This window comes from Oryctolagus cuniculus, chromosome 4 (genome assembly GCF_051225735.1).
Source record: "Oryctolagus cuniculus isolate XC-2025 breed Fujian yellow rabbit chromosome 4, ASM5122573v1, whole genome shotgun sequence".
In the NCBI taxonomy this organism is placed as follows: domain Eukaryota; kingdom Metazoa; phylum Chordata; class Mammalia; order Lagomorpha; family Leporidae; genus Oryctolagus; species Oryctolagus cuniculus.
Window position 1 is genome coordinate 15,975,001 of NC_142870.1, and position 24,750 is coordinate 15,999,750.

The 24,750-nt window shown below is 37.8% G+C and overlaps 1 protein-coding gene across 10 annotated transcripts in view; it reads left to right on the forward strand.

Annotated features, from left to right (window-relative positions):
* GRIK1 (glutamate ionotropic receptor kainate type subunit 1) overlaps positions 1-24,750 on the forward strand; it is a 431,814-nt gene that overhangs the window by 388,836 nt on the left and 18,228 nt on the right. For 8 of the 10 annotated variants that reach the window (XM_089330593.1, XM_070071886.2, XM_051819208.3 and 5 more), the window contains 3 exons: positions 2,083-2,300; positions 16,941-17,166; positions 23,690-23,940. In XM_089330593.1, coding sequence (XP_089186719.1) covers positions 2,083-2,300; positions 16,941-17,166; positions 23,690-23,940 — 695 coding nt within the window. The remainder of the gene's footprint in view (positions 1-2,082; positions 2,301-16,940; positions 17,167-23,689; positions 23,941-24,750) is intronic. The other 2 variants (XM_051819209.3, XM_089330594.1) reach the window with 1 other exon arrangement.

Here is a 24,750-nt window from a genome sequence, read left to right on the forward strand (position 1 = left end):
TGAAAATTAAAAAACACAAAAAAGCACTGAGAAATCTAGTTGACATCATTTATCAAGGGTTTAAAATATAATTTCAATAGATTTCTATTAAAGTTTTTAATTTCAAAAAGAACTGCATCTAAACATATAAATATGTATTTTAATGTGTAAATGATATTAATTTATATTATTAAATCTAAATAGTTGGTTATTCACCTGTCTGGTTTTACTGCTAAATGACACATAATTATATAAACATACAAGTAAATGAAAACATTATATTTCCATAAATGCAATCAAATAGCATAAGAGTAAATTTACTGCAGAAAATCTGCATATATAAACGAAGCAAACTATATCTATTAACTGTGTTGTTTATTTCCCATGGTTATTTTATGAAATAAATGGTATTTTAATGATAACTAACTAAAGATCTAAAAATAATATCATATTGCCATAAGGCTGCTAGATCAATTAAGTAGAAAGATATAAAACAACCCTGGGCATTAAACACACACACCCAAAGGCATATAAATCCCATTAAACTACAAGATTAAAACAAGAACAAATTATTCCACTAAATCCTTGGAGGCAATTTAATGGAAACTATTATAAATCTGTGTAATATTACACACCCAAATCAACAAACAAAAGAAGGAAACACAAACCACAGTCAAACCATTTACCTCATTAAATGGGAATAAAGCCCAAAGATGCATCATAGCACAAGGGGGATGTATCTGTTAATTCAAAGCCCAGACTCTGCCAGCCTTGATTTGCTTATCATTAGCCTTGAGCTGGCTTTAATTTCACGAGTAATATGTGTATCTGTGTATAGATTAAACCTGAGTGTAAACTCATTTATTTGTAGATTGGTAAACTCTGATTTTCCTTTCCATCTTACACCATCATTGCCTACAAAACTTTGAAATACCCAATGGCATATTGAAAGGATCCTTTAAATCAGATATTTGCTCTGTTATATTTACTCTTTGAGATTTTAAGTTGATGTTATTTTTATTCCAACTTTTAGCCTGTGACATAAACTCTATCATGCCACCTGGTTCATGCAGGAAATGCTAAGTACAGAACCAGTGGTGAATTTCAGACAAATGGGCTAGCCACAATCCATTCATGGATCAATATAATTGGAGCAAACACAAATCGTAGTGCTGGGGCCTTCCAAATCTGCTGCTGGATTTCTATTTGATCCACAGCTCTGTTTAACCAAAATTGAGCTATATCACTTTCAAGATGTGTGTAAGTCAACTTAATTCAGGAGCCCTTTCAGTTGGAGAAGCAGGTTTTCTTGGTAAGCACATTAAGTGCCTTTATGTTACTTTTTGAAAAAGTCATCAGTAATCTAAATGATATTTAAAATGTGTAATCATACCAGAAAAGGCCTCTTTCCAATTAAGGAGTCATTTTCTAAAGTATAATTAAAAATAACTAAGGAAAAAATAATGCTTTTCAGGGAATATATTCTTTTTAGCAAAATAAGAATCTGTAATAGAAAACATAATTGTGCCTTTAAAAGTAGCACACAGACAGAAAAATAGAAAAGATTCATCTAAAACTATTAAGTATAACTGTATCTTATTTCATTTTATTTGTAAAATTCTATGTTTTATTGAAGTATCTGTGATAAATAGCATGTATGTTAGTCTTTTGAAAATTTCTCATGTTCTTCAATCTTAAAAAAAGGTAACATTTTAAAGCTTTTCATAGTTATGCAAAGACCTAGAACATTTTACTCCACACTATCAGACGCATTTTAGAAAATAATAAAAGATCAAAAATCTTAGGGTTGATTTTTCAATTCTAAGAAATGAAACTAACTCTTAAACATAGAATGTTTGATGATTAAAAATATTTTATTGGCATCTACTGTCTATAAACTACATTTCAAACAGCAGTAATGATTAATTATTTTAAAAGGATCCACTTGATTTTGTTCCATTTTCTAGAAAACATATTTATTTTACCAATATGCAAAACAGTAAATCCTTGAAGGGCCTATCTCTCTAGAATAACATTGAACTGTAAGTCTTCGGTGTTCCTCTAACTCTATTTAATGTCTTTACTCTGATGATGCCATCGCAGGATCAGAGCTGATGCCCAAAGCTCTATCGACCAGAATAGTTGGAGGAATTTGGTGGTTTTTCACCCTAATCATCATTTCATCCTACACTGCCAATCTGGCTGCCTTCTTAACAGTAGAGAGAATGGAATCCCCCATAGACTCAGCAGATGATCTGGCAAAGCAAACCAAGATAGAATATGGGGCAGTCAGAGATGGATCAACAATGACCTTCTTCAAGGTAAGAACCTAACAAAGTGTTCCCAATGTCAATCATACAGGAGGGAGCAGGGATACAAAAAGACATTGGATATTTTTATTTAATAAAAATTTTAATGAAATAATTTTATTATGAAACCCTCATGCCCTAGCAACCTATATACAGCAATCTCTTTGGTCCATAGCAAGATCTCTCCAATTTATTATACTCAGACCCAAAGATTAACATTTTCAATATCTTCTCTTGCATTTATATCAGAAAAAAATGCCATTCTGTGAGTACAATTAGTAACCAGTTAGTAATTAATGGAACTCATGCCTGAATTGAAATTCTGACAACCAGAATGCTTGAATATCATTTTTCCCTTTCTGTTCTGTACATGAGATAGAAGCAGATGACAAGAAAATATATTGATATTGGAATTATTTGGAAAACTAGAAACAAATCAAGGTAATACCAGGGGACTCTGGTAAAATACTGCATGTGCACCAATGAAGGGCTGCTTCCCCATCTACACTGGCAGCATTCCATCAGCCATGAGCACCTTCTGAAGCCCCAAAGGAGAATTAAGTTAGAGTGGATTTAATTTTAATGTCAAGTGCATTTCATTGTTCATGTCTTTCCAGTTACTTACCCAAAGTAATGAAACTGAATTCTTCCTTGTTTACAGAGAAAGCCTTGGTACTTTTGCTACCAAATCTCAGATACCATATTTCCTATGAAAAAGAAACCTTTTTTATAAAATTTTATTATTCACTTGAAAGAGTTTCAGAGAGAGAGAGAGAGAAAGAGCAAGGAAGAGAGAGATCTTCCATCCATTGATTCACTCCCCAAATGGCCACAACAGCCGCAGCTAAGCCAATCCAAAGCTAGGAGGCAGGAGCTTTCTCCAGGTCTTCCATGTGGGTGCAGGGGCCCAAGTACTCAGGCCATCTTATCACTACTTTTTCAGGCACATTAGTGGGGAGCTGGATTGGAAGTAAATAAAGCAGGCAAGATTGGAGCCAGTGCTTATATGGATTGCCGGCTCAGCACAGCCCAAAAAATAGATTTTAATAGAGTGTAGAGGTAATATTGTTCAGACCTTATGAAGAGAACAAGATTCTCAGAAGCCAAATGAGCTGCCTAAGGTCATATAAATATTCTGTGGTGACAGAGATGGGCTCTAGAGCCATCTCTTAAGAAACACTGATGGAAGTAAATGTGCACGTGAATAAAAGAAAATAGCTCCTGCGACCAAAGTAAGCCCCTGAAGAAACGTTTGTCAAGGCTTCACACTCAGATTACCAAAGATGAAGTTGTCACCCAAGAACTCAATAGACTGTTCTGACTTTGACAAACAGTAGCTTAGAAATAGAAACTAAGGGTAAGAAAAATCGACACTTTTTGTATAACAGTATCAGTTCATTAAAGTGACCACTGTCTACACAATAAAATTTAACCATTAACATAACAATTGTGGTAAATAAGATTACTTGTATTCAGAGTAAACTATGAGAGTTTTATCAAAAAACAGAATAATATAAAAATAGGATTTTCTTTTCCTTTGTGTTAAAAAAGATCTTTAAACATTCTTTGCATTTTAAGATTGCCATTGATTTAATGAATATGCAAATTATAGGGGTGGTGTCTTCACTGGTCACCAATATTTGAAGGGCAGCCAACTTTCTTTTTTTTTTCATTTATTTATTTTTTTTTATCTTTTATTTAATGAATATAAATTTCCAAAGTACGACTCATGGATTACAATGGCTTCCCCCCCCCATACCGTCCCTCCCACCCAAAACCCTCCCCTTTCCCACTCCCTCTCCCCTTCCATTCACATCAAGGTTCATTTTCGATTATCTTAATATACAGAAGATCAGCTTAGTATACCTTAAGTAAGGATTTCAACAGTTTGCTCCCACACAGAGACATAAAGTGAAAAATAATAGATGATTTTTTTAAATGATGATGAAATCAGAGCAGACCTATTGTCATGTTTAATCCCAGTGAGAGTCAAGTTGGGAATTGATAATTTCTTTTCTTTTTTTTTTTTTTTACAGAAGATCAGTTTAGTGTACATTAAGTAAAGATTTCAACCGTTTGCACCCCCATAGAAACACAAAGTGAAATATACTGTTTGAGTACTCGTTATAGCATTAAGCCTCAATGTACAGCACATTAAGGACAGAGATCCTACATGAGGAGTAAGTGCACAGTGACTCCTGTTGTTGACTTTACAAATTGACACTCCTGTTTATGGCATCAGTAATCTCCCTATGCTCCAGTCATGAGTTTCCAAGGCTATGGAAGCCCCTTGAGTTCTCCGACTCTTATCTTGTTTAGACACGGTCATAGTCAAAGTGGAGGTTCTCTCCTCCCTTCAGAGAAAGGCACCTCCCTCTTTGAAGACCTGTTCTTTCCACTGGGATCTCACTCACAGAGATCTTTTTGCCAGAGTGTCTTGGCTTTCCATGCCTGAAATACTCTCATGGGCTTTTCAGCCAGATCCGAGTGCCTTTAGGGCTGATTCTGAGGCCAGAGTGCTATTTAGGACATCCGCCATTCTATGAGTCTGCTGAGTATCTCACTTCCCATGTTGGATCACTCTCCCCTTTATTTATTCTATCGGTTAGTGTTAGCAGGTACTAGACTTGTTTATGTGCTCCCTTTGACTCAGTCCTTTCATTATGATCAATTGTGAACTGAAATTGATCACTTGGAATAGTGAGATGGCATTGGCACATGCCACCTTGATGGGATTGAACTGGAATCCCCTGGTATGTTTCCAACTCTACCAATTGGGGCAAGTCAACCCGAGCATGCCCCAAGTTATACATCTCTTCCCTCTCTTATTCCCACTCTTATGTTTAACAGGGATCACATTTCAGTTAATTTTCAACACTTAAGAATAACTGTGTGATAATTGCAGAATTAAACCAGTTATATTAAGTATATTTGTATATTAAGTAATATTTGAAGGGCAGCCAACTTTCAATACATGACTTCGTAAGATTCTGAAAGTGCTTTCCTAAAATTAGAAGTGTGAAGAGAACACAGGTTAGGCCCAAGCTACCAAGAAAGTCATTTGCAAGCTACACAACACAAAGGGACAATGCCGGAGTGGAATCTGGCATATCTGAAAAATGATTAGAAATTATTTAGCTCACTAACCAAAGTCAAAGAGTTTTAAAGTATCAGGAAATGGGGTACCAGCAGCAGAGCAGATTCCCCGCCTTCTGGGTGTGCACTACAAGTACAAGTGTAGAAGGGGAAAGGCTGGGCTACCTACTGGAAAACATGATAGATTCAACTTTGCCACGGTGCCAAGGATCTGTGTACTTAAAAAAGCAGCACTCAAAGTTATTTTGATCTGAGTTTGCTCAGATGTCTTTGGCTACACAGAGTGCTGGGTCCCATTTTTCTTGGCAAAACTAGGGGAAAACTGCACTAAAATGCTTGGCATTTCCTGGCACAGAAACCACAAGTGTGACTCTCTTCCCTGAGTGTTTTCAGAGAAGGCTCCTACTTAAACCCTGGACCTGGAAACAAGACCTAAATGAAAGTGGCCGCTCATGTCACCAAGCAAATGGTGAGGCAGTAAGCGCCTCCAAGAGCCAGAATGGGATAAAAGTGAACCAGCATCAACGAAAACAATAGCAAGCGCTCACACTGTTTCTGATTGCTCTACATACATCATCTCATTTATCCAATCAGGGCCAAGTGAGAAAGGATCAATTTTATACCCATTATAAACGAGGAAAATAAGGCATGGAGGCTAAGTAATTTACCCAAAGTTACAAAGCTAACAGTACAAGGGCCATGGTTCAAATTTCAGAGTTCTGGGGAAAAAAAGCCCCTGAGGGTAGAGACTTGGTCTCTTTTATTCGCCATTACATCGCCAGAACTGAAAAGAGTGCCTGACACACAGTGGGCACTCAGAAAACATATGTTCAATAAATGAGTAGCTACATGCATGAGTTCTATCTGAAAGAGATGGGGTTCTATCAGAAGCAGAGTGAAGAGAGAGGAGGAGCAAAGAGAGAGAGGGCATGGAGACACAGAGACCCACATGCGAAGAAATGCTCTTGGCAAGTTCCTTCTTTTTCAAGTTAGCTTGTGGCCCAGCAACCCTATTTATCAAGGAGGAATTTATTTACAAAGAAGAGAACAAAGACTAAATCCGATTTAGTTTTCCCCTCGAGGGAGGCAAGCTGTCAGAAATCTTCAGAGGGATACACACTCAGAGTTCTTAAACTGCATTATTCCACAAGGGAAAGGAACATTCCAACCTTTTAATTCTCAGGGTAGTTGCACCCTGAGAATTAAAAGTCACTGAGTGACAGCAGTTACAGTCGCAAGACTCTGTCCTGACCTGGTTCCACATTAATGTTTCACCTCCACTGAGCCGCCTGAACCTCCTCCCTCCCTCCCTTTCTCTTAAGACAGTAACCTCCCTTGAGTGGTGGGATGAATAAGGAAAACTGCAAGTGCCCAATCTGACCCAACGTCCTGCTCAGTCACTGGAGCATCAGATGTTTGTTCAGATGGATCCCATCTGCACTAAATTCTGAGGAGACTTCTAATTCGAAACATTTCCCCATGGTACATGGCTGGTTTTAAATTACTTCATAGCTAAAGAATAGGCAGTTGTGACCAGCGCCGCGGCTTAATAGGCTAATCCTCCATCTAGCGGCACTGGCACCCCGGGTTCTAGTCCCCGTTGGGGCGCCAGATTCTTTCCCGGTTGACCCTCTTCCAGGCCAGCTCTCTGCTGTGGCCCGGGAGTGCAGTGGAGGAAGGCCCAAGTGTTTGGGCCCTGCACCCCATGGGAGACCAGGAGAAGCACCTGGCTCCTGCCATCGGATCAGTGGATCAGCACGCTGGCCGCGGCGGCCATTGGAGGGTGAACCAACGGCAAAAGGAAGACCTTTCTCTCTGTCTCTCTCTCTCTCACTATCCACTCTGCCTGTCCAAAAAAAAAAAAAAAAAAAAAAAAAAGAAAGAAAGAAAGAATTGCAGTGGGCTACAGTTATGACCAAAATCCATGACCAAAGAGAATGCCCCAATCCTTCACGTGTGGTCTCTGGGCCTTAAGCAGATATGTTTTTAGTGAAGTATTTCCTTGAAAAGTGTGACTAAAATTCTGATCAAAATCCATTGCATTTTTTCCTATACTTTGTTGTTCTTGAAGACAACGTGGCACCTTAGATTTAAGACTGGGGGCATTCAATTCTCAACATGAAAAATAAACCAAAATTTAACTTTTTAAAGTATCCCCCTGTATGGATTCATATAAGACTGAGGGACTATGCTAACCTCATTTTTAAGCAAGTGCTGGGTAAAGGTCATGTATGTCTGAGACAGAGGAGGATGTAGCAACCACAAAGCTCATCAAAAACTGTATTTACACATGAGAACTAGGATTGAATCATAAATTAGACTCCACACACTTTCACAAAGCTTTAAATGGACAACTCAAGCTTCTTTTTTTAAGATTTATTTATTTATTTGAAAGTCAGAGTTACACAGAGAGAGAAGGAGAGACGGGGAGGGGAGGGTGTCTTCTATCCATTAGTTCACTCCCCAGATGTCCACAACGGCCAGAGCCGTGCCAATCTGAAGCCAGGAGCCAGGAGCTTCTTCTGGGTCCCCCATATGGGTACAGGGACCCAAGGACTTGAGCCATCTTCCACTGCGTTCCCAAGCCATAGCAGAGAGCTAGATTGGATGTGGAGCAGCCAGGTCTCGAACCAGCGCCCATATGGAATGCCAGCACCACAGGTGGTGGCTTTACCCCACTGTGCCACAGTGCCTTCCCTAGCTCAAGCTTCTAGATGAGATCCTCTATATAAAACAAATCTTGTGGCCAAGGTCACTCAGTTAATGATGCTTATTAACATCGCATTTTCACAAGGTCATCAGCATTCTGAGTCTTAAACTCTTAAGCACTGTGGATAATCTAATAGCCTACTTGGTCAAAGGGTATCCAGCTCCACAAGGCCAATTAGCAGAACAAGGTTAAAGAAAAGCAGAGAATTCATCAACTGCCCAGGTACCGAAATATTTTGGGAAATTCAGAGAATTATTTCTTTTTCTTCATCAAGACTTCAATTAGTTAATGGACTCTGTGCATAAATCAGTATATTAATAATTTGAAACTTCAACAGACTTTATTTAAGAGAATTATTCAACAAACTTGCTTTTATTTCTATTTGGGATAATGCTAGTTAATAATCCAGTATTGGTTTAATAATCCAGTATATTGGTTTCTCTGTTCTATGCTGGTGAATTGCTTGGTCCTTAAGTCTGAGCACTAAAGACTTTCTTTGCCCTCCCAAGTCCCTGAGCCACCACTTTATTTTACAAAGTACAGACAAAGAACATCACATCATGGCCAAGTTCTGTAGACCCAAATTTGATCCATCTTCCCTACTGGGTACATGATCTGTGTCCCTATTTGAAATCCAAGAAAACCTAGAGCAATTGCATACAATTACAACTTTTCATTTTATAAACTTGGCACTTGTATGTTTCAGCTCTTATAGAAGGTAAGAAATGAGCAAAAATTCAGTTCTTGTTGTAGTTCTGTAAATTAGTTTATAGCACAATGAGATAGTCCAAAATTTGGTCTCACAGTGACAGCGTAGCAATCACTTTTCTCCCTCAGATGATGAAAGGATTGGCATGAAAAAGTCTAAGAACCATTTGAAGTCTGAAACGAAAGATTATTTAATGCCCAATGGAAACCATCTTCCAAGGAGGATAATGGCTTAACTCCATGGGATTGAGAATACTAGCTAGTCTTCTCATGAGACATGATTAGCATTAAATACTGGGGTGTAATTTAGAACTTATAATGCAGAACTTCAGATTGCAGAGTCTGGAGCTAGACATTCCAGGTTCAAACCCTGACTGTACTGCTTACTAGCAATGTAGACCTTGACAAGTTACTTAAAATCTCTATATCTTGATATTCATGTCTATAAATTGAGATTAATACCCAGCACATGTGATTATTTCAAGTATTAAGTTAATTAATAGTGGTATTACACTTATACTACTACTTGGAGATTTTTAAAGATAAAAAGTTAGTTGCTGTTATTATTACAACGACATCACCATTATCATCAGCACTTAACCCCAGCTATTAGTCCTACTATTTCAATCCCTCTAGATTTGAAAACACTCTTGTTCACATTCTTTACTGTCAATAATCTCTGGAATGTGTGCCTTCTGCTAATGTACAGAAAAATCCAGAGGGATTGTCAGAATCCAAGATCTCAAAGGCATTCAGAGGCCTAGCCAGACATAAACACTGTTCCTTGGAAACCCTTCCTAGGCACACTTATTACATTTGCAGAAGAACCACTTCCCAGATGGAAATTAAGCTGATGAACAGAGTGAAGAAGTTTAATTTAATTCAGCTCAATTTGTTTTTTTCTGAATTACCCAGTATGGCCAGCTGTGGGATTGGTACTGTAAGAGATAAGAAGGGGAAAACAGAAAATCCTTGTGCAAGGCTTAAAGATATGAATAGCAATAGAGAGACAAGATTCCTGTGTACTTGTTAAATATAGTGCAACGTATGGTTAAGTATCAGGAATTGGATAGACAGGAAGTGGTGTGGACCTCAAAAAATGCCTTGTGAGCCAATGTGGCTGCAAAATCCTCACGTAAGAGGTACTTCTCAAAAGAAACTTGCCTTGTGACAAATCACTGTCCTCCTAGACGCAAGCCAGGGGATTACACAGATTAGATAGTGATTCAGTCTAAAATGACTTGGATAAAATAGGTTTAAAAAATCATAACAGCCTTGTCACTTCTGGCTTTCATGGTCTAGGGACTTCGGACCTTCTGTGGGAATAAGGGACTCTCTAACATTTATAATCTCCTTCCAGGGAGTGGATAGGTTGCTGTCATCAGCCTAAAAGACATGCTAAGGAAGTTACTGAGCACTTAACAGGAGAACTGAAGTGATAAGTTACTGTGGGAAGACAAAATTCAGACAGATAATCATTTTGGGAAGCAAAGATGAAAGAAATTTCTCTTCACATGGAGGCACTCTCCATTCAAGTGCTATTAGCCTGGGTTTGAAAGATCCAGCTAATTTTACCATCAGTGTCAGAAACGTTAGGTCTCTGTGGGTTAAAAATGTGTTTGTTAGAGAAGAAATCCATGAGGTCAATTTAAGTTAACCTTTTTCAAAGCCTGCTGTATTGCCTATAATGGACCTATCTTTAACTCTAGACAGGAGAAAAACATAAAAAATATTTTAGCAAAGGTGTTTAAATCCCACTGAGGGAATTTTCTAAAGGGAGCCCATGAATTTTTAAAACCTTGGAGAATCTGCAAATGTCATAACTTTCCATCAGTTCAAGATAAATGCATAATCAACAGCAATGATCATATTTTATACATTTGAAAGACAGAGAGCTCTTACTGTACCATAAATTCTTTCTTCAGAGTTTTCTAAATTAAATCATGTTTTAAAGTAGTATAAGAATTTATTTTTTTTATTTAACAAGTAGAGATATAGACAGTGAGAGAGAGAGACAGAGAGAGAAAGGTCTTCCTTCCACTGGTTCACTCCCCAAATGGCTGCTACGGCCAGTGTTGCGCTGATCCAAAGCCAGGAGCCAGGTACTTCTTCCTGATCTCCCATGCAAGTGCAGGAGCCCAAGCACTTGGGCCATCCTCCACTGACCTCCCGGGCCACAATATAGAGCTGGACTGGAAGAGGAGCAACCGGGACTAGAACCCGGTGCCCATATGGCATGCAGGCGGTCGCAGGCAGAGGATTAACCAAGTGAGCCACAGCGCCAACCAGAGAATTTATTATTTGATGAAATAATATATTTAAACATGTATTAAAGGGAATGGTGGTTTTTTTTTTAAGATTTATTTATTTGAAAGTCAGAGTTATATGCAGAGAGAAGGAGAGACAAAGAGAGAGAGAGAGAGGTCTTCCACCCTCTGGTTCACTTCCCAATTGTCTGCAAAGGCTGGAGCTGCACCCATTTGAAGCCAGAAGCCAGGAGTTTCTTCCAGGTTTCTCATACAGGTGCCATTCTCTACTGCTTTCCCAGGCCATAGCAGAGACCTGGATCGGAAGTGGAGCAGCCAGGACTTGAACCGGCACCCATATGGGATGCTGGCCCTGTGGGCAGCCGCTTTACCCACTGCACCACAGCACCAGCCCCGAATGGTGGTTTTTAAGGCAACTATTTGGCTCTGACACACCTCTTTTAACAAATTTGTATTTCTACACAGCCGATTATTATGTTTTTGGCTATTTTTTAGGGTTTTCTCAGGTTAGGATTTATAGAAAGTAAAACTAAACTGGACTTTTTTAAAAAAGTAATTGTTTTTAATATTTTATTTGTTCATTATACATATATTTAGCACATTTACAAGATCACTTTGGATACAGTAACAAAGATCAAGTATCAATAATTATTCCCAATGTGTATGGATGTGTGTGGAGTTATAGATATATGTAAAACTAAACATGGGTTTATATATAAAATCTCAGACATATTGCTGTGAAGTAGAATTATATAGTTACTGATTCTTCTGAATAATGGGATATATATCTTTACTGTAGAAGGCCTAAAACCTAGTTAAAGAAATAATGTGACAAATTATGTTTATCTCAATAAAAATGAAACACCGGAAGAATATTTCTTTAAAATGGAGGTTCTATCAATCTTAAGACCGTACTACACTCCAGAGTTTATAAATACTTTACATTTTGTAGCAGCAATATAATGGAACTCAGTAAAAGTAAAACTATTATTAAAGGAGAAGAAAAAATACAAGCAATATTCACACTTTCCTCTAGATTCTCTTTCACTTCCTAAAACACTGTTTAAATTTTTGTCTAAAGCTTTAGAAGTCGTGTAAATAATGTTCCATACATGTGTGATTAATGCAGGAGTTTCAATTGCTCTAACTATAATATAAAGATACTAGAGCTGCCACTTCAATTATGTCATTAGAAAATTTAATTCTGTTGAAGCATTAATCAAGCCATGAGTTGGATGTTCTCTATATTGAAACACACAGTGGACTCACTGCTGGTTAAGAACACACATCTTGAAGTTGAATCAAACCCTGGCTTCATCATTGCCTCATATGATACCCTATTTTCTCACCTGCAAAACAGTCATGGGACTTTGTGATCGTTGTTGAGATTCAATGAATTGGTACATGTAAAGTGTATAGAATATTGTTTAGTAAATGGTAAGCACTGCATTTTCTGGCCATTATTCATTATTATTTTCAATAAGTCATTTTCAACTACCTATAGATGTATTGTAAATTCCTCAGCGAGGATTTAACTTGCATGTGCAATAGAGGAAAAATAAATAAATAATGACATCCAATGTTAATATAGTTAACACTCTGGTATAACAGAATACACATTAAAAATGTTTATTCTTTGCCAACAATGTTTAATCAGCATCAGAATAATCTCATAATCAGGTTTAAACAGACAAAATGAATTTATCTACACCTGATGCCTTTGGAGATTAAATTCTAAAATCCTGGATGATTGCAGATTTGATAAATGGAGTTTTCAATTTTGCCAACTTCTGCTAAGAAGCTCAGAGAACATTACAGATACTCTAACTTTTGACATATGCAGTGAAATGTGAAGCAATCACTATTTCTGTTCTTTGCAGTATACTGCATATTATTTACAGTGATTTAACAGGATCACTGAGACTATCGAGGATTCAGAAATGCAAAATCACCCGGACTGCCATTCAAACAATCTTCCTGGTCTTTTAATTTTTATGATGGTTTTCCGTGAAGTATAGAATCTAATTTTTCAAGAATTATTAAGATGCATGTCTTCAAGATGAAAAAAATGACAAAAAGAGTAATTCCAGTTTAGCTACTCACAGTCGCTAGTCTTTGATGTAACAGAAAATAAATAGCACTGAGCATGGCATGATTGTGGACAGAGCTCAGGAGTAAGGAGAAATAGCCTTGCATTTTCCACTGGCTCTTCACTAGCCCTGTGACCTGAGTATTCTTAGTGTTCCCAACCTTGAGACCTGCATAAGAAATTTGAAGGGGTTGGTCTACAGTGTAGAATCTGGGATTTGAAGAAACATTGAGTAAAACTCTCTGAAGCATCAAGTTCTTGTAGTTTCCCAGTGGTAAAAAAAAATGTACTATATCCTAAGGTGCTTGAATTATCTACAGATATTTCTAACTATTTAAAAAATAGTTGTTTCTAAGCCACGTCTTCTGTCTTTCTGTGAAATCTAAGCTCCCCAGCATTTTAGTACCTATAATTCTAAACATGATGAATTCCATGACTGCAAACTTTTACATGACAGGGAACTTAACATGAAAGCAGAAGGGTGTCCTTCTGATTCCATTATGTTTGCCATTATTAGGCTGTAGCAAGAACAGCAAGGGATCAAAGGAATTGATCAGAGTTCCTCTACCCTTAACTTCACCAACTCCCTACCGAGTAACAGTTTTCCTACAGAGATAATGACCTGCCCTTCTTGCTAATATTCCACTCAGAGAAGGAAGAAGTGATGTTGTTGTATTTGAAACCATGACATCCACTGCCTGGAACAGTGCTCCTCAGAGTGAGGAACAGGCTGGCTCTGGGGATGCGCTTACCAGGCGATGCAAAGGTCACAATAAAGCTGTGTGGAGGAGTTTAAAGATGACGCAGCTAATGAATTCTCTGGTGGTCCACATGCATGATCACTCTTCTCCTTGAGTTTAGACCACTTTGAATCCAGTTGGCACCGCATGGTGAGTCATAGGAGATATGAGCTACAAGCCAGTCTTGTGCCATACTCATAGCTACGTCTTCCAAGAATTGAAAATATCAATTCCTTCATCACAGATAATTTTAGACCACAAGTGATAGGGACTTGATAACAACTCAATACACTTCATATCCCTGCTATGTCCTTCAGTTGCTTTGATGCCTGGAAGGATTTCCCACACATTATCTATTTACTACTGATGAACTGACTATATAGGTTTGTCCATTACGTCCATAGATCAAAACTCCATATTTTTAAATGATGAGAGATCTTCAAAAAGTTCATGGAATGAATATTATGGAAAAATCCATGAACTTGAAAATGCTTTTTCATCAAAATAAATATATTTTTTTCATTTCACTTCCCATAACCTTCTTGAAGGACCCTTGTACTTACCACATTCATTTCAATAAAAGGTAAATATGGTGAAAAACATGTTTCATAGAATTTTTTATGTGGAGACTGCCCCCTATTTTTTATTAACATGAGTCCAACCAGCAAGCTGTCTCAGGGAATAATATCACTCCATAAATATAAGCTGTATTTTACATATAGATAAAAAAAATTTAAATCATTCTTGAAAAAATTTTGGCAATTTAGATATCCACCTCCACCAAATTAGCAAGGCATGGTGCAAAGACGATTTCTTTTTTCTTTTTTGTTTTTTTTTTTTGGGGGGGGCGGCAGGTAGAGTTAGTGAGAAAGAGGGAGAAAAGAGAGAAAGGGCTTCCTTCCATTGGTTCACCCCACAAATGGCTGCTATAGCTGGCACGCTGCGCCGATCCAAAGCCAGGAGCCAAGTGCTTCCTCCTGGTCTCCCATGCGGGTGCAGGGCCCAAGCACTTGGGCCATCCTCCACTGCTTTCCCGGGCCACAGCAGAGAGCTGGACTGAAAGAGGAGCAACCGGGACAGAATCTGGTGCCCCAACCAGAACTAGAACCCAGGGTACCAGTGCTGCAGGCAGAGAATTAACCTAGTGAGCTGCAGCACCGGTGCAAAGACAATTAAACTAGACATTAGGGGTCCAAGTTCCAAGGTGAACTCTGGTATTAACTTCCTTTGTGACTCTTTGAAGTTTCCAAACCCTCTGTACCAAAATGTCCTCCTCTGTGAAAGCAGCAGTTTGAATGAGCCGATCTCTACAGTCTCTGACAACTTTAAAATTTCATACTTCAAAGAAAATTATTTTCCCTTAAGGTAGTTTCCTGATGGAGAAATAATTTTTCCCGGTTGTGCATTTACAGCCAAAAGGCAGGCTGACCTCCCTGCACCTGTATGGATAGCTCTTCATGATGAATTTAGCATGATCAAACTGCAAGGCTGAAATCACACATTAAGTGAGGCATTGATTCTGACTTGTCCCCACCCACAAATATACATTTGATATGGAGACATGAGTTCCCATTTGCAGTTGTCTCTGGGGTTGAGAACTAACTCCCAGGATCCTATTCACAACACAATAGGTCCCCTAAAAAGCCAATATTTGTAAGGTACTGTTTATTGAATTGTTATTTGTCTCACAAGACTTTTCTCAGGGGCCTTTTCAAATGCCTAACAATCCAAAATAAAGCTGTCTGTCCTTCTGTAACTCATAAAGCCCACACTATTAGTCCAGGTCTTAAATAGAGCTAGGAATTGAGTGAGTCCCCAGGAACACTTGAGCATGAATTATCATGCTATGAGTTGATTCTACAGGTATTCCAATTACTGCTTATGGCACAAAATCGTGTTTTAAGCTTCTCTGCACTCCTGAGAGGAGGTGTTCTGTGCCTGCCAAGAAATCTCTCTAACATGTGTGAAAACCATATAAACGTGTGAGAACTGGAATGGCTAGAAAATATCAGTAACTCCCACTATATCATTCATCTTTTAAATGGACAGGGGCAAGGGTTACTGATGCAAAGGAAGACAAATTCAGGAGGAAAAAGGGACAGTATGGAAATTACAGACTACAGTGCAATAGGTTTAATCAAATATCACTATTCAAAGGAATGGAAAATTCATCTCTAAGCAATACAAAAATGGTACTTTTAAAAAGAAAGTAACATGCTGATGTATTGGTGTGTATGTATCAATGCTTGTGCTATATATTATATATAGTTTAATATTAAATCTATCAAAGAGCTGAAGAATAAAGTAAATGACAAAATCAGAACATTTTGAAGTGGAATGAAATATGCATGTCTTAATTACCTAAAATATAATTGCAATGAAAAATTGTATACATTAGAGGTATATAAATACAGTATGAAGAGTTTTCTGATCTGAATATTCATTTGAAAAAAACATTTACATTCTGCTCTTTCTGGAAAAGATAGAAGTAAATGACAGTTCCTTCACAAATAAAACAGAGAAAGCAAACAATTTATCCCAGGACTGTCCCAGCAAAGGAATGTTGGACAGGTATTGAAATTTACATACCTGAAAACAGTAGAACAAAGCCTGCTGAAGTTGAGCAGTTGGAGGTAAATGAAGTAAATGAGGGAATCTGTTAGGGAGCAAACCACCTTATGGCCCATGGCCCATATTCTGAAGAGGCCTCATTTCATGAAACAAGTGCTATTATTGGTACCAACATTGTTTTCCCTAACTTGAAAGCAAGAGTAGGACTTGAGCCAATGTCTTACACCAATCTGTCAAAATTCCCTTTTTCTCCATAGCTGCCTTAATGCCTCCAAGTTCTTTCCTGTAGTGAACTGGGCTGTTTATCAGACACCAAATGGAAGTCCAAAGAGCATTCATCTTGGTTCCTTTAATGCTAAGAAAGAATATTCCTTATATTAATGGAACCACTGGGTTTTTGAATAGCTCTAGGCCATGTTTTTTTTTTTTTCAGCACTCTTCTGCTGGTGGGTGTGCTTTCTTTCCCTGCAGAAATCGAAAATATCCACTTATGAGAAGATGTGGGCATTTATGAGCAGCCGACAGCAGACAGCCCTGGTAAAAAACAATGACGAGGGCATACAGAGAGTGCTCACCACGGACTATGCTTTGCTGATGGAGTCCACTAGCATCGAGTATGTTACACAGAGAAACTGCAACCTCACTCAGATCGGGGGCCTCATTGACTCCAAAGGTTACGGAGTAGGAACACCTATCGGTAAGAGGGTCAAGGCATTAGCCAAGACTGAGATGTTTATTGCAACTATGGAAGAGAATGGGCTGAAATTTCTCTGTTGGACAATCTGAGAAGATACCCAATGCCTTGTGTGGACCTGTAAGTAAATGGAATGCCCATATAGATCAGAGGCATGATCTAAATTGAATATTCCCAGATATTTAGTCCAATAAATTTTCAACCTGTGTTTCCTTCAAGTTATTCTGCCATGTAACTATTTAAGAAAACATATATTTCTATTATTTTATACCAAACAAGTATCTTAAAGAGACTATCTCCCTAATTAATCAGTTTCACACTATTTTCTTCAATCTTGACATACAAGCTATCTTTAAAAAGATCTCGAAAAATGTGTGTTATTAAAAAGCTATACATGGATCTTATTTTTAAAATTCATTTATTTGGAAGACAAGGAGAGAGGGAGGGACAGACAGACATACAGACAGACAGACACACACACACACAGAGTGATAGCGAGGGGTGGGGGCGGAATCTTCTTTTTTGGTGTTTACTTTCCAAATGCCCATTATTGCTGGAGCTGAAGCCAAGAGCCCAGAACTCAATTCATGTATCCAACATGGGTAAAAGAGACTCAAGTACTACTTTCTAGGGTGCATATTAGCAGGAACATGAAATTGAGCTGGGACTCAAACCCAGGCACCCTGATATAATATACAGGCACTCCAAACAGCATCTTAACCAATGCACTAAATGTCCAACCTATATTTCCTTTTCCTTGCACCAAAACAAACGTATCTTTTAATTCCATTTCCCATGAACTTTTTGAAGTACCCTCATAGGTCTCTATGAAATTATATTAGAATATAAGGAAATTAATTCTGTGTGTACATGACAAAAGTTAGAGGGCTAATGTTTCATGTCAGCAGATGAAAAAGGATGGTTATAGCTGCCAAAAGATAAAGGATGAAGATTAAATTATAAATTGCTCAGGCAAGCTGCTAGATTCAATCAATGCTAACTTACAACCTAAAACCTTGAAATATTTCTATTATTTGTTCTGTAGCACTGTTCTCTCTAAAGATATTATTGCCTTGTAGAACTACACAGCCATATAGTGGTGTCTTTTTGCATGACAGTAATAAATATGAATAGAATATTCTCCTATATTCAAGGGGAAATTACTAATTCTCTCTCCTTAGACAATTCCCTCTCTTCTGACTCTTTATCTATAGAAAAGTATAATAAAAAAATCTGTGTGATGGTAACCTGCTCCTCTGAAGTGAGCCATTGATAATTTGTTTATCAGCTTTCCAAAGCAGGGGTCATCTAGACCACTGGGCATGATTGAATAAGCAGAAATAATAGTCACAGGCCAACCAGATGATTAAGAGTCCAAGGTAGATTTGATTTGCTCGTTTGTGCTATTATTCGTTTTTGAAAGGGATTATCCAGTTTGATGCTCAAAATTAGGCAATCATCACAATGCTTACAAAGGTCAAGCAGATAACAACAGTGAATAAAACTTGTTTGTTCAAGGAGGCAGGAGGGAAGTGGCGCAGCTCCAGGGCAGTAGAGAGCTCACTGTTATGTAAGGAGGTAGCTACCTTCCAAGTCAGTCAGTTGTAGCAATGTGACAATTTGAACACAAAGTTGACAGATAATTCCAGTGTTCAAGTAAAATATGAATTTAGATTTTAGGCAATCTGTCCTCACATTTTAATTTGGTGATAAATTCAATTTTAAAAAGGCACCATGTCTCTTTTACTCAATTTCATATTTAACTATATTAACTGTAAAAACTCTAATTCAGTTCACCAGATAAAGGCAAACTCTCTTCAAATTTTAGATTTAATTTACAACCAATTTGTTTCCCTGCCACCCACCTGGTATTAGCTTTATTATTATTATTATTATTATTCACATCCTATATACCCTCTAAATAAATCTTCTGTAAAATGATTAGTCTAGGGCATGCTTAAATACCTTCTTATTCCTTTGTATCTGGTAACTTTTCCTGGTGAAAGTACCAATACAGACACTGAAGTGTCTATTTTTCTCCAACTGCTAAGCTCTCCTAAGGTTTAGTCAATGTGTTCTGCTGGAGACTCAGTGGGATAGGGATATTAGGCACTAAAGAAACATTGTGCCTCTTTTAGAACCAAACTTTCTTTTAAAACATTTTTTTTTAATTTGAAGAGCATAGGTACACAGAAAGAGAAGCAGAGGCATAGAGAGAGAGAGAGGTCTTCCATCCTCTGGTTCACTCCCCAGATGGCCGCAATGGCTGGAGCTGCGCCAATCCGAAGCCAAGAGCCAGGAACTTATTCTGGGTTTCCCACGCAGGTGCAAGGGCCCAAGGACTTGGGCCATCTTCCACTGATTTCCCAGGCCACAGCAGAGAGCTGCATAGGAAGCAGAGCAACTGGGACTCCAACCGGCGCCCATATGGCATGCCAGCACTGCAGGCGTCAGCTTAACCCGCACCCCCAACCAAACTTTACCTCTCCTAATAGCAGTGGGAGAAGTAAGGCAGATACTATTATTTGCTATCTCATCACTGCTGATTTTAAGTAAATGAGGCCACAAGTCAGACAAAAACACCAGGATAGATGCCTTTGCCTGAATCTTTGCAGAATCAAGACCACAGGATTGATTGCAATTTATTTTGCATCTTCTTAGAGGATTAAATGTAGTTTCCTAGTAAGACCATTTTAATTAAATTATAAAATAAAGGGGCTGGTGCTTTGGCACAATGAGTTAAAGCCCCCGGCTGTGGCACCTGCATCCCATGTGGGCACTGGTTCAAGTCCTAGCTGCTCCATTTCTGATACGGCTCCCTGCTAATGTACCTGGAAAAGCAGCAGAGGATGGCCCAAGGGCTTGTTCCCCTGTGCCCACATGGGAGACTTAGAGGAAACTCCTGGCTTAAGATAAACTCAACTCTGGCCATTGCGGCCATTTGTGGAGTGAACCAGCATATGGTAGACCTCTCTCTCTCTCTTTCTCTCTGTCTCTACCTCTCTCTGTAACACTGTCTTTCAAATAAATAAATCTAAAAAATTAAAATTAAAAATAAAAAAATCTGCATCTTTATCATTCCATTCTATAACCCCATCCACCTTACCTACTTTTTCTTTCTCTCTTTCTTTCTTTCTCTCTCTCTCTTTCTTTCTTCTTTTTTTTTTTTTGATTATGTTTTATTTGAGAATCAGAAGCAGAAAATGAAGCAAGACAAAGACACACACAAGAGTCCACATCACATCCTTTGGTTCACTCCCCAAATGGCCTCAATGGTCAGGGCTGGTCTGAAGACAAAACCAGGTTTGATTTCAAGGATGCAATTCAAGTCTCTCATCCCAGTGACAGGGACCCAATTATTTGAGCCATCATTACTGACTCCTAGGATCTGCATTAGCAAGAAGCTGGAGTAAGGAGCCACAGCCAGGAAATGGACCCAGGCACCCTTATGTGATACACACATGTCTTACTGAAATCTTAAATGCTAGGCTAAATCTATTCATCCACCGCCTTTCAATATTCCTCTTTGTTGTGGAATTTTCTGTGCGGTAATAGTGATAGAAGTGTATCACTCCTCTTGAGAACATTTGCACTTTGACATATCATTGTTTAATTAGTATTCCTTCTACAGAATGGAATGTAACTCAAATTTAACTCACGGCGAGTAGCATGTGATTGGAGGACTGGTGATGGAGTGATTTGAATTTACCTCCTCCGTCTCATTTTTGTCTACCTCATCCATAATAAGTTCAAAAGTTGAAAAGCCTTCCTCCTTCCCTAGGTGTAAAGAAATATACTCCAGGAATTTTTCACAGCAGTTATAAACCTGTCATGCTTTTAAAGCAAAAACAATGAAAGAATAATTGGAACAGATGGCAGATCTCAGAGAGTACATCCATTGAGACTGCAGCTGTTGGATAAGTTTGTGAGATGTTTTTTATGACGAATTGACTCTTTAAGAAAGATCAGTTGCTATAAGAAAAGATCAGTAAGCTCTGTGTGTATTCGTGTATATTTTTCAAGTGACTTGTCATAAATCAATTCCAATGTTATTCAGTCCATTTAAGCAAGAACAACCATGATGGAAGTCAAAGTATGTGCAGATATAAAAACATTCTTCACATACTTTGGGTCTTGCTCTGGCTAAGTCCCTCAGGCTCAGATTCTACCCCATGAATGAAGACTTAATCAGTCACAGGACACAACTGAAGACTTTGCTTCTTAGAGGCTCTCAGGACAGAAGTTCTGGAAATGTGTCTCCTGAGGGATTTAACATAAAACTTCAAGAAAATGAGAGCAGTTAAGGCTTAAACAGGTTAGTGGAAAGCTGGAAATTACCTTCCTTGGAGATCAACTTTAAACAGAGATTGGATCTCCATCTGTCTGAAATGTTTTAAGTATTGTGCAGCCTGAAGGCAGAAAGGAGGGCATTAGTCAACATTTATAGTGTGCCCACTGTGTACACTGCTGGGGTTACTGCTGCAACCACCGCCTCTCCAAATCATTTTCACATACATTAAAGCAAAGCACTCCTGCTTCACTTGATTGCTCACACGCTATGGATATGTTAAATGCTTGCTAATGTTGACAGTAGCCATTATTCTGGGGCTATTTAAGCAAACAGTCAATATCTTTTATTTGACTTTCAAGACCCATTTTCTCAGTCAAAATCCATGCTCTTAATTGATAACCTATAATCTCCCTCCAAAATATTTTGCTATTCTGTTAAATTTGATTTTGAGTGATAAAACTATTTTGAGATGTCATAGGAAGAAAAAAAATCTGCTTCTGTAACTTAAACCATCCCATAGAAACTAAGTTGTATGTGGAGAAAGAGGGGTGGTATGCCAGCACTTTCACCACAATAACAGGAAAAAATAGGAGATAAAGGGAAGTGAGTTTAATTCTTAGCCCAACCAGCAATTTAGTTTCATCTATACTTTCAGTTCCTAAACGTCTTCAATTCTTAAACAAGTGGACAGGATTACATGATTCCTAAGATTTCTTTTCTTAAATTTTTGCAAATTTTACTTTTTTAAAATCATTTTTGCCACATTCACTTCAAATGTAGACATATACATGCATGTGTACTATCTTCCCATGAGAATGGAGATATTAGTCTCACAGAGCAGGGATTCAGGACAATGAAGGAAGGGTGCATTGTCATTTCCTGGTGTGGTTCCCTGAAGCAGTGTTTGTGAGTAAAATACCAGAAGACAGGACAACCACACAATTTTCGTATTTTCTCTATGTATTAACTTCCACAAATAAGACAAAAACATATAATATGTCTCTCTTGGTCTGGCTTATTTCACTTAGCATAATGATCTCCAGTTCCATCTATTTTGTTGTAGATGTCTGGGTTTCATTCATTTCTTTTTCTGGCTTAGTAATATTCTTCTGGTCCTAACATGCATAATTTCTCAGTTTTCTTCTACCAAGGAAGACTTTAAAGTCTGCAGAGAAAACCAAGATGTAAGACTTTCCTAAGGAATATATATAACTACTATAAATAATAACAAAAACTCTTAGCATCCAAAGAGAAACTAAATTTAAAAATACCTTGCTTTTTCACTTTCTTTGCATTGATTAGCATAAGGAATTCAGTACAGAGAATCTTTGTCTATGGATAGTTGCTGGTTCCTCCTAACTCTCACATAATTAAAAGTTCAGTGGCATTATTTAAAGTATAAATAATATCAGTAAGTTCCTTGCAAATTTTTCAAACCTAAATAAATTTTGTAGGACCTTTGAATTCTTCAAAATCAACTCTTAAATATATTTTAATTGATGCATTAGTCAGAATGGACTGACAACTAAAACCAATGCCTACAAATACTCAATGGCTTACACAGTAAATGTTTGTTTCGTAATCCAATGTGGATTGAAAAAGAGGATCTACTTCATGCAGTCATCCTGGAATTCAGTTTCCTTTAACTTTGTGGTTGTACCATCTCTAGAGACTGAAATCCTTTCCTTCTTGATGTACCTTAGGAAAAAGGGGGAGTACAATAGAAGAGCACGCTAGGAAAATTTATGACACAGGACCAGAAATGTCATAGATCACTATCTCCCATTAGTTAACAATCAGTCACATGAGTACTGAAAGTGACACTGGGAAAAGTCTTGTTACTCCCCACGAAGGCTATGAAATGGCATGGGTGGACATCTAGCCAGACTCAGTCACAGTATGAGACAACTAAGAGCCTAGAAAAAGTAGAATCTAAACACACCAAGAAATTTCGTTGTCATGAGGGGAAAGACTCATAAAGAACTTACTGGAAACATACTTAGCTTTTTCTTATTTAAAAGGAGAAAACAGTGTGGCCAGGGCTAACCTATCAGCTATTCCCTTTCCAATCATTTACAGTCTTCAAAATGTAGGACTGAACCTGCCTGCCCTTTTACTAGTCCATTTGTGGGTAGGTAATTTCACATCAGCCACAAAGCAGTTACCACTAAGACATGCTTTTCAACATCTTCTTCAACCTCTTGGGGACCAACATCCAAACTATCTCACTTACAGGCTCTCCTTACCGGGATAAAATCACAATTGCTATTCTTCAACTACAAGAAGAAGGGAAGCTGCATATGATGAAAGAGAAATGGTGGCGAGGGAACGGCTGCCCTGAGGAAGACAACAAAGAAGCCAGTGCTCTGGGAGTGGAAAATATTGGGGGCATCTTTATTGTTCTGGCTGCCGGACTGGTCCTTTCTGTGTTTGTAGCCATTGGAGAATTTATATACAAATCACGGAAGAACAACGATGTTGAACAGGTGAGTCATCTCTTTCTAGGCCTGGGTAGTTTTTAGTTTGCACTCTCTAAGTTTGGGGTTTTTAAGGATTTTTTTTTTTTTTGTAACAGTCTATTGAATTAGATGCCCAGAAGAGCCATTTTTGAGTTAGAGCAAAGAGCTATTGAATCCCTGCCAGGTGCTGCTGGCACTGCAGCTCCATTATTTATTAATGAGAAGAAGGAAGAGCCTTATACACTAAATCCAATTAGTGCTATTTGGAGTGACAGTGCAGAAATACCAAACCCAGTTAATTTCTTTGAACAGTTATTTGCTCATAAGATGGAAACCCTTAGATAGAGCAAGGAAGCAATAAATCCAAAATTGGAAAAGATATAAAAAGATAGTTGAGCAGAATGTTACAGGTCCTAAAGTATATATTTTAAAACAGATGTGTTAAGGCAAAACTATTTATATAAGCATATAAATGTAGTATTTTGAAATTGAGCATTTCCTTTTTCAAAATATCATTGGTAAAAGAATAATTTGCCCAAAAATTTTTACCAAAAATATGATAAATAATACAGAAGTGATAACAAAATATTTTTGAGGCTTTGTTTTTCAAACTTGTATTTAGAATTATAGGATAGGACAATTTCAATAGTCAACCATTGTGCCTATTATTTTTATTTTTAAAATAACTCATAGTAGGAAGTTCACTTTTCTGAAAAGATGATTGTAAAAAGAATTTTTTCATAAGCAGATTAGGACAAGCAAAATACAAAGCTCATGGTCATTGTAGAGCGTTGGGGCATCCATTTAACTTTAAGAGACTATTGGAATGTAATTACT